Consider the following 11,144-nt stretch of genomic DNA (forward strand, 5'->3'; position numbering starts at 1 on the left):
AACAATTCTTGGCAATTGTTGAATATTCGCATGAATGAAACTATCAAATCAAAATTCAACTTTACTAATTTTATCAAACATGAAGTTGGATGATGTTATGAAAGAGTTGATTCACCGCCTGGAAGATTTGAAACTGTTAACAACGGATGATCAACTATACAAGGCTGATGAAATATGGAACAGACTGCTTGTATTGCTACTGGAGTTGGACAAACAGAATCGCAGTAAGTTTAATAGCCATTGTATTATTGATGAATTCAAATCATTGCTGACTTTGTGTTGGTTTGAAATGGTAGAGTCTACATATGCAGTGCAGCGCTTACAGAGTATTGGATTGGAAGATATCATAACCAAGTATTTGGAGTATAATCGACCCAGTTTACAGGTATTCATATATTGTAACAATAATGGATTGTTCATGACTAAACTAATCAACATGTGTTGTGTAGATCAAAATAATGGAGTTTACTACAGTGTTTTTGAGTATTGTATACAGTGATGATGATTTCAAAGTATCTCAACGACTAAACAACCAACTTGCACAACTCATGCAATCACCAAGTCGTCAAGTCAAAATGGCGGCAAGTCATGATTGATATTGATCAAATGATTGTCATTCAACTCACTCAGTGTCAATATGCATATAGGTGATATACACAGTTGTTCAATCATGAGTATAACTGCAGCGTCGAGTTTATAGTTGATATGGGTACGAGTCTGATCAACAAGTGCTCACATTGGCGACTGGCCTATTATCGACCGTTTGTCATGATATTGACGATGAAAGTGTATGTTTACAACAATACAGTATTGGATCAGTTGGAACAGCGTGTCGAGTTGATTGTATACTTGACATTGGACTAAGAGCACGCATGATCTGGATAGCAGGATCAGCTGCATCCGGTATGCGCGACTTTCCTGTATCACTTGCACGATCGTTGGTTTTTGAGCAATTGACGATATCAGTGTGTGATGTTGATATGAATGACTGTTTGTGCCGGTTTGATCATGTCAACGACATGATTCAGAAATCTAAAAACAAGGCCGAGATGATCAAGGTGTTTCAAGAATATGGAATTATGCAGCAACTCATCACTGCTCTTTCACGTAGATATCTATGTTTGTATGGTTCTAATGCTGGTATTGTAAAACTACTCAAAACACTTGTTGATTTTGCCGACAATCATTCCGACAGTTCAATACGTACCGAGCTGGAGCAAGGCAGGATATTTGAAAATCTAACGGTTATTGTACAATCGGATGATACTGACTACACAAACAAAAGGGTTGCTGAACAGATTATTGGAACGTGTTTTCAGCATCGGGTTCATGTTGCTAATTCAGACATTCAGCCATACAACGACAATGCCAAAATTGATATGAGTTCTGGAATGGCCGGATATACACATGGAAAGGCACGCACACTTGTTGAGATGCAATATATCCAGTATCTGCAATCTATACTTTGCAAACCCATGTGGTGGATCGATATCACAAACCAGCATATTGTGGAGCAATGGAGGGCTGACTCACTCGATCGGAATATATCACCATCAACATTTAATCTTGCATTGGAACAACTCGGTGTTTTTGTCAAACAGCTTGTTTGTAGTGGCAGTGATGGATTTGGCACAATTGTACCAGGACCTGTTGAACAGACGTATATACTGGACAATGGCATACCTGACAATGTATATACGCGATTGATGACAAATGTATCGGATATTGAACATGGATCAAATCACAACACTGGTCAAATGGTGCACAATCTGATTGATGCATCAATGTACAGTGTTGTATATGGACAAACGATGATTGCACCACTGAGTATACGACTCAAATACACCACAATGGTACCATGCGATATATTGTCATCGACTCGACTTGTTTCAGATACGCCCATCATTGACAGCAGTCCCGAGTTTATATCACGCAAGTTCCAATGTCTTCCGAGTGAATTCCGTGTCGAACAGGATGGCAGTGTGACCATCAACTCATACATCAACAATTTGAATCCGATATGGCATCGAGACATGTACAAATGCATTGCCAAAATATTCAAATGTTTTGTCCCAATGTTTGAAAGTCTGTTCAGAACGATGGATCCAATGTTCAAGTATATTGATATTCGCAATGGCACAAAGGGATATGAGTTACCAAGCCAGTCAGATCGTGGTGGTATGGAATCAGACACTCGAGTCACTCGTCCCGTGTATGTACCAACACTTCCAAAACATTTTGAATCCAAATATGAATCAGCAAAGCCAGTATCACTGCGTGGTCGTAATCTGCAAGTCATTGTCAAACTCACCAACATTCAACTGACACCATCCAAACCTAAATACGACGAGGGAAACTGGCACATTGAAGGTCCAATTAACGAATCGATTGTTGCAACTGGACTGTATTACTACGATGTGGAAAATATCACCACACCCAAACTCGATTACCGCGTGGCTGTTGATCGGTTTGATGAAAGAGCATCTGATATGTATTGGAAAGATGTGTATGGCATGGATCGAGAATCACCACGCAATCAGTATATAGGATCGCTTGAATTACCAAATGGTCGGTGTGTAGTTTATCCCAATCGATACCAACACAAAGAACAATCATTTGAACTTGCAGATCCAACTCAACCAGGACACTGCAAGATTCTGACATTTTTTGTAGTGAATCCATCTCATCGGATTGTTTCGACTGCGCATGTGGCTCCGCAACAACCACAATGGTACAACTCGAGTCTTGACAAGACACCCATACCGCCTGAACTGTGGAATGATGCCACGCAGTATATTCAAGGTGTTCAATCACCAGCTGAAGCCAAACACTATCGAGATGAATTGACAAGTGACCGAACTCGAATCACAGCGGCATATAACGAATACAGATATGAGCGGGTGTATTATCTTGATCATTGATGATTGATTATGAGGTTGTGATTTTACAACAATGAGTTGTAATAGTTTGATATGAACATGATGACTCGGACTCTATTCAGTCGGATCAACTCGACTACAATTGGTCGTGTATATTATGATTGACACGATCAATTGTAGTTGAACTCGAATACAGATTGACTGTTGAATCACAATGCGTGGTATCAGCAACATGATGTGCTATATAGTGGAATGTATATGCTAACCTGACATGTGTCATGTAGTGTGTATTCGATCAATATGGGTATTAGCAATCAACAAGTCATACGATGTTTGTGTTCGAGTGATGGAATGAAATACAATGGAATGGAGTGGAGTGGAATGAGTGCACCAATCCAGAATACGAGTCAACCATGACATATGATCATGATGTGTGGGTTATTATATACCTGACACTAATATCCATGCACATGAGTCTTGGTGTCCTTGCCACATTTAATTACGTTGGGTTCTGTATAACACTATATGTGAAACTATTCTGAATGTTGAATAAACGACCCAAAAATCAGATTCAACGCTGACAAATGACCTGCAATCCAAACAATACAACCCACGTTTATAAATATTGCAAAATCGATGTAGCAAGTTGCAGAAACGCCATACAGATTGATAGTCAACATGAAATATCTGGCTTTTCGTTGCGGTGATGCAATCAATGATGTTGATCAACTCGATGCACTTCAGAGTTTACCAAATCAACAGCATATATTGATGTGCTTGATGTACTCGAAGCCGTCAATAACCCAGACCTGTATGACTGTTGATCGGCCATACAAGTTGTAGCAATGAACAAGCTTGACATTTTCAAAATAGGATTTTGATGACTAGACAACGTATCAAATGACTTGTATATTCAACCACATGTTTGATTACATGTTCAAACATGTTTGGCTACAGACAGTTTGTGGAATGAACTGCAGATCATTGAGCTACACTGCATGGTCCACTATGCATTCGATCCACACGTCCAATACAACTATTACAATGCTAACAACTATCCGAACCAATTCAGTACAATATGTTACAACTAAACGGATTCCATTGACACATCAACAGTCATACATACCGATTGCCGGATATGCTCGTGTTGGTTGGTGTGCATTGGTACAAGTTGTCAAAGTCTGCCAACAAATCACTATATCTGTACGGATTGTGTGACATGACATATGTTTAAGCAGAGACTGCACGGATCATTGTCATTTGGATTGCATTACACAGACAAGCATGTGATGCACATATATACAGATCTGAATGGGTTACAATTGAATGTGTTGCATTTCATGACACTCGATTGAAATGTCATGATTGGATATTTTTCCAAATAGTAAAATGGTATCTTGTAAAACTGTTGAAATGCATTGACTATGAGATTAAATAATCAATTGGATGATATGATCGAATACCGCTGGTAATTTGATTGATGATGCACAACATTGATCGTTGTATAGCTGAGTGTTCCACAGTACAAACTATTGGATATCACTGTCCAAGCTTAAAAGTCATTATGATATGTTTGACAACCTTAGTATTCAATGGCGGTATAACTGTTTGCTTGACAAGTTGTTGATTTGCAGTAATCAGATGTGCATCACCTGTAACATTGGATGCAATTGACGAGTTGTAACCACAAGTCAACAAACATCGATATGTTGGTGATTGTATCGACTACATGATTGGTATTGGTTAGCTGTCATGATCGATTGGTGAGCAATACAATCCACATTGATTATGACGTGTCGCAACTAGTTGGTATATGCAGACTCGACTGATGATCGAGTATATGTTGATGAGTAACTCTGTCACTGTTTGGTTTGATTGGTCATTGCTACTGCTTGTATATGCAGTGTATTCATATGTGATGTATTGGATATCGGTGTTGTGTATGTTGTTGAACCTGTTGGACAATATATTGTCATGCCGCATCAAATCGCACTACATTTAGAATGCAGTCATTGATTTGTTGGTTTAATGATCGACTCGACTCACATTTGACTGTAATGACCACAAATATGCATTGCTGATTGACACGCATATATCGACATGTATCAGACTCGAACATGGTGTATATCAATTGCATATACCAATCACTGATGCAATTGATTGTGATCGATTAGTCAATCAATTCGATATCAACACCAATGTCAATCCATTATCACATGAATACTTGCAGTTGTGACCTGTGTTCAGTCAGTAATATTGGTCAATTGTATTGTAATACGGTTAATGGCATGCTGGTGATTTGTTGTACTGCCTGACTGCATCTATGGGTCGATCAGTGTCAATCAGTAATGCATTTGTATTGGTCATGACTTGTGTGCAGTGATCTGGCAGTATCGTGATGTATGATACCATGATCAATGCAAAACACCATTTGATCAAACACGGCAATTGTGGTTGTGATTACAATCTATAATTGGATGTGGAATACAATCACAACCAGAATCGGCAGGATATTGGGTGACTTTGTGTGAAATAACCATTGTTGGTAGTTCAACCATCAACATCAACGTGCAGTGTCGATATGATGTTTGGTGTTGATGTTGTGTTGATATTCCAACAACACTGAATATCGCAAATCAGGTCAGCATTGACTCGTGTGATAATAATCCACAGACAGTCGGTTTTATCAAACTGTTGTACAAGCATATTGACATTCGATCGATCGGAGCAACAATCAATCACTCCAATGTGTTGTTGGATATACAAACTATAACCCACATGGTGACTGATGTTGCAACACATGTCGTAACACAATATTGAATCAATCAAACTGCAATTACACACTCCATCATATGTCGCATGTGTTGGCACGTCAAGTGTGGTGATATCGGGTCAAAACAGTCGATTGGCATAGTAATCCATCAACATTCGAGTCGGTTGGTCAGCCAAATAGTTTAAATCTGCAGTAAGATTAAATCAGGATACTCGACATGTATCGAGTTGATGACGTAGCAAATATTACTGGCTGTTGTCTGATGATATATTACAGAGTTGGATTTGTAAAGTGAACACTGCTGGTAATTGAACTGCAGTATCTAGCATATTGCTTTGAATACTTTTGACTCCAAGTGCTTGATTGCGATTGCGATTGCAGGTGCGGGTGCACTTATAAACCAAATGTGTTTTGGACGATTCATACACTCCATTCATATCTGTTTTACCCCACTTGCTCAATATATGTGAAATGAATGCAATTATCGGTATATCAGTCACTGATCCTGTGCTACAAGCCATGTGTATATTTATTGCATGTATTACATCATATCTCATTCCGATTGTTGGGCTAGTTCATCTATTTTGGTCTCCATTTGGTATTTGATTTGATACTCCATTTGATACTCCATTTGGCATTCCACTGTTTCATTGATGCTGTAAAGTCGAAACATTGTTTTGGAGTCTGTTGAAAATGGATTCTGGATAGCATTGCCAGTCTACAGCCATCAGACACTGTTTCCTGAACCAACCTGCTCCATTATGCTTATCAATTGATTTTGATACTAGTACTATATAGTAGCATACCTACCACACCAAGTTTGGCACATGCAAAGCAAACTGATTGGCAAGACGATGACTTTGTATAGCTATAAAATCATGCATGGCGAATATGCAATTCAATCTGATGCAACTTTACTTGTCGAAGCTCGAGTGATGTCCTATATGACCAATAGGATCACATCAGGACATACTCATTCAACCCTAATCCTGACCATGTTATTTTCAGCAATCCCTGTGATCTGATGTGGTTTAGTAGCAAGCAGCCAATCTTGAGTTTAGGGGGGAAAATCCCTTGACAACATCACACCAAAATCAATCAGTTTATCCCAGATGCTCTGGCTATCAAGGGCCCCAATGTTTCGAGGCACAAAAAGCATATGTTGACTAAGAATGGTATACTAGTCAAGTCTTGGAGTTGCCCGTTAGTGTACAGGAGTCAGTAAATGGTAGCCACCCTTTGGTCAAATGCAAATCTGTGTAGACTCGACTACTAAACTTGGAACAAAACAGATGGGACGACACAGTCCGGTTCAATTGTGAGGCGTGTTGTAACCTTTCATATAGTTTGTGACCCACAAAGCTTTCTTGTAGCCACCAAAGTAGCCTATTCGTACGAATAGTAATTTGACGGTAAACTTTACTGTTACTCCTTGTTGGGTTTAAAAGCACAACAATTTCATTTTGAAAGCTATAAATACTAGCACTGGAATCGATACATTGGCGCCGATTAACACATTCCAAATAATATAATTTAATGAAACTTGCTCAATGGAGTATTATTCTCGGTGCTTCTAGCATGGCTCTTGCAGCCACTCCTGCTATTAATCCAGGGCATGAATTTCACTTGCAACGTCGAGCACTAGAATTACCAGAACAAGATGTGCACCTGTTCGCTCGCTCACCTATACCACCAGTAATCCCAGCAGCACAACAACCAGGTGGTTCAGATCTATCAGCGTTCAGTCCGGAATTAAAAGCACGAATAGACAGTATAGTAAGTATAGGGGACAAAGCAAGAGAAACCCTAGCCTTGGCTGATAAAAAGGTGGAAATTTCGGGTCGGTCACCTCTGACTCCGGATGAAAGAAAAAATCTACAACACCTATCACTGGAGGGGCAGAAATTAAAACTGCATATACTCATGGGCGATCAAATGAACCTCCAATCTGGAAAACCCCCAAACAGTGTGAAATTTTCAGATCTGAGTCCAGAGACGAGATCAGATATAAATGAACTGGAAAAGGCGAAAAAGCATCTAAATGAAGTTGTAGACCAGGCTCGTCAAAAGGTGACCACGTTTGATCAACGTCCAGGCAGCTCGAGTCAACGTCCAGGCAGTTCGAGCCAGCAACCAAGTGGTTCGAGTCAGCAATCAGGCAGTTCGAGTCAACAGCCAGGCAGTTCGAGTCAACAACCAGGCAGCTCGAGTCAGCAACCAGGTGGTTCGAGTCAGCAACCAGGTGGTTCGAGTCAGCAACCAGGTGGTTCGAGTCAATCACCGTTCAGTCAAGAATTAAAAACACAATTAAGCGATCTGGCAAACATGGGTGACAAAGCAAGACAATCCCTAGCCCTGGCTGAACAAAAGAAGGAAAGTTCGGGTCGGTCACCTCTGACTCCACAACAAAAAGCGAATTTAGAACGAATATCACGGGATGCGGATAGAATAAAACATTTCATACAGCAAACTGAGCAGACACCCGGGTTAGGACCCCCAGGCGGTTTAAAAATATCAGATCTGGACCCGGTAACAATAGAAAGGTTAAACCACTTGCAAGGGCAGACAAAGCAACTAGAAGAAGGTGTGAACAAGATCATTCAAAAGGTGCCCAACTCGGAGCAACGTCCAGGTGGTTCGAGTCAGCAACCAAGTGGTTCGAGTCAACGTCCAGGCAGTTCGAGTCAACAACCAAGTGGTTCGAGTCAGCAACCAGGCAGTTCGAGTCAGCAACCAGGCAGCTCGAGTCAGCAACCAGGCAGCTCGAGTCAGCAACCAGGTGGCTCGGGTCAACGTCCAGGTGGTTCGAGTCAATCAACGTTCAGTCCAGAATTAAAAGCACGATTAGACAGTATGGCAAGTATAGGGGACAAAGCAAGAGAAACCTTAATCATGGCTGATAAAAAGATGGAAAGTTCGGGTCGGTCACCTCTGACTCCGGATGAAAGAGCAAGGCTACAACACATATCACTGCAGATGCAGAAAGGAAAAATGTATATACTCATGGGCGATCAAGCGGACCTCCAATCTGGAAAACCCCCAAACAGTGTGAAATTTTCAGATCTGAGTCCAGAGATGAGATCAACTTTAAATGAAATGGAAAAGGTGAAAAAGCCTCTAAATGAACTTGTAGACCAGGCTCATCAAAAGGTGACAAAGTTTGATCAACGTCCAGGCAGCTCGATTCAACGTCCAGGCAGTTCGAGTCAACAGCCAGGTGGTTCGAGTCAGCAACCAAGTGGTTCGAGTCAACAATCAAGCAGTTCGAGTCAGCAACCAGGCAGTTCGAGTCAGCAACCAAGTGGTTCGAGTCAGCAACCAGGCAGTTCGAGTCAACAGCCAGGTGGTTCGAGTCAACAGCCAGGCAGTTCGAGTCAACAGCCAGGTGGTTCGAGTCAACAATCAGGTGGTTCGAGTCAGCAATCAGGCAGTTCGATTCAACGTCCAGGCAGTTCGAGTCAACAACCAAGTGGTTCGAGTCAACAACCAGGCAGTTCGAGTCAACAATCAAGTGGTTCGAGTCAACAACCAAGTGGCTCAAGTCAACAATCAAGCAGTTCGAGTCAGAAATCAGCCGATCAAGTAAAGGCAGCCTTGGAGAGGGCTAAACAAAGGGATTCCATTCCGAAGCAACAATCAGGTGGCTCGGGTCAACGTCCAGGTGGTTCAGATCTATCAACGTTCAGTCCAGAATTAAAAGCACGATTAGACAGTATGGCAAGTATAGGGGACAAAGCAAGAGAAACCTTAATCATGGCTGATAAAAAGATGGAAAGTTCGGGTCGGTCACCTCTGACTCCGGATGAAAGAGCAAGGCTACAACACATATCACTGCAGATGCAGAAAGGAAAAATGTATATACTCATGGGCGATCAAGCGGACCTCCAATCTGGAAAACCCCCAAACAGTGTGAAATTTTCAGATCTGAGTCCAGAGATGAGATCAACTTTAAATGAAATGGAAAAGGTGAAAAAGCCTCTAAATGAACTTGTAGACCAGGCTCATCAAAAGGTGACAAAGTTTGATCAACGTCCAGGCAGCTCGATTCAACGTCCAGGCAGTTCGAGTCAACAGCCAGGTGGTTCGAGTCAGCAACCAGGCAGTTCGAGTCAACAACCAAGTGGTTCGAGTCAACAGCCAGGCAGTTCGAGTCAACAGCCAGGTGGTTCGAGTCAACAATCAGGTGGTTCGAGTCAGCAATCAGGCAGTTCGATTCAACGTCCAGGCAGTTCGAGTCAGCAACCAGGTGGTTCGAGTCAGCAATCAAGCAGCTTAGATCAACAATCAAAAGACAAATTAAAGGCAGCCTTGGACAAGATTAATCAAAGGGATTCTATTTCGAAGCAACAACCAAGTATTTCGAGTCAACACTCGAGCAGCTTAGATCAACAATCAAAAGACAAATTAAAGGCAGCCTTGGACAAGATTAATCAAAGGGATTCTATTTCGAAGCAACAACCAAGTATCTCGAGTCAACATTCGAGCGGTTTTGATCGACAATCAAGTATTTCGAGTCAACACTCGAGCAGCTTTGATCGGAACCCAAGTATTTCGAGTCAACACTCGAGCGGTTTTGATCGACAACCAAGTATTTCGAGTCAACACTCGGGCGGTTTTGATCGGAACCCAAGTATTTCGAGTCAACACTCGGGCGGTTTTGATCGACAATCAAGTATTTCGAGTCAACACTCGGGCGGTTTTGATCGACAATCAAGTATTTCGAGTCAACACTCGGGCGGTTTTGATCGGAACCCAAGTATTTCGAGTCAACACTCGGGCGGTTTTGATCGGAACCCAAGTATTTCGAGTCAACACTCGGGCGGTTTTGATCGACACCCAAGTGGTCCGAGTCAACAACCAGGTGGTTCAGGCCAAGTACCTCAGAAAAAGGGAGCATGGGCTCGTATGAGGGATGGTGTCACAGGAGTATTCAAAGGAAAAAAGGCTCAAAGTCAACAACCAAGTGGTTCGGGCCAAGTACCTCAGAGAAAGGGAGCATGGGCTCGTATGAGGGATGGTGTCACAGGAGTATTCAAGAAAAAAGGACCTTCAAAACAGCCTGTACCGAGTATGACAAAGAGTGAAAAGAAAGCTGCCAAAGTTCAGCGTATGCAACAAAAGAAAGCTGCTAGAAGTGAGATGATGGCACAAAAGAAAGCTGTCAAAGCTGAGCGTATACAACAAAAGAAAGCTACCAAAGATCAGCTTGCGGCACAAAAGAAAGCTGCCAGAGATCAGCTTGCGGCACAAAGGAAAGCTGCCAGAGCCAAGACTATATCACAAAAGAGAGTGCAACCTCCTACAACTTTTGGGAAAATGATGGGAAAGTAACAGATTTTAAGCTCAAATGACGATCCTAAATTAATAATAAAATTAAATTAAATTATTAGATTCGAACAAGATTGTTGTATGTGTTTGAATAATGATGTTTAACTGCCATGAATCAATATCGATCATTTGTAAAAATCAGCTTGTTTTTAATAAACTGTAAA

The 11,144-nt window shown here is 41.4% G+C and overlaps 4 protein-coding genes across 4 annotated transcripts; all 4 read left to right on the forward strand.

The window, feature by feature from the left end:
• Positions 1 to 79: 79 nt before the first annotated feature.
• On the forward strand, positions 80 to 596 carry BATDEDRAFT_28839 (uncharacterized protein; the record flags this gene model as incomplete). The annotated part of the gene is made up of 3 exons (XM_006683237.1): positions 80 to 224; positions 297 to 385; positions 450 to 596. 3 exons carry the CDS (start codon positions 80 to 82, stop codon positions 594 to 596), a joined length of 381 nt encoding a protein of 126 aa, XP_006683300.1.
• A 538-nt stretch (positions 597 to 1,134) lies between these two features.
• On the forward strand, positions 1,135 to 1,681 carry BATDEDRAFT_32577 (uncharacterized protein; the record flags this gene model as incomplete). Its single annotated transcript, XM_006683238.1, has 1 exon — positions 1,135 to 1,681. A coding segment is annotated over exon 1 (205 nt), but the record flags the coding sequence as incomplete, so codon positions are not given.
• A 736-nt stretch (positions 1,682 to 2,417) lies between these two features.
• On the forward strand, positions 2,418 to 2,965 carry BATDEDRAFT_32579 (uncharacterized protein). The gene has a single exon (XM_006683239.1). The coding sequence runs from the start codon at positions 2,490 to 2,492 to the stop codon at positions 2,919 to 2,921; it is 432 nt and encodes a 143-aa protein (XP_006683302.1). The 5' UTR covers positions 2,418 to 2,489; the 3' UTR covers positions 2,922 to 2,965.
• A 7,592-nt stretch (positions 2,966 to 10,557) lies between these two features.
• Positions 10,558 to 10,983, forward strand: BATDEDRAFT_28841 (uncharacterized protein; the record flags this gene model as incomplete). The annotated part of the gene is made up of 1 exon (XM_006683240.1): positions 10,558 to 10,983. One exon carries the CDS (start codon positions 10,558 to 10,560, stop codon positions 10,981 to 10,983), a length of 426 nt encoding a protein of 141 aa, XP_006683303.1.
• Positions 10,984 to 11,144: the final 161 nt, after the last annotated feature.

Source organism: Batrachochytrium dendrobatidis (genome assembly GCF_000203795.2).
Source record: "Batrachochytrium dendrobatidis JAM81 unplaced genomic scaffold BATDEscaffold_61, whole genome shotgun sequence".
NCBI lineage: Eukaryota > Fungi > Chytridiomycota > Chytridiomycetes > Rhizophydiales > Batrachochytrium > Batrachochytrium dendrobatidis.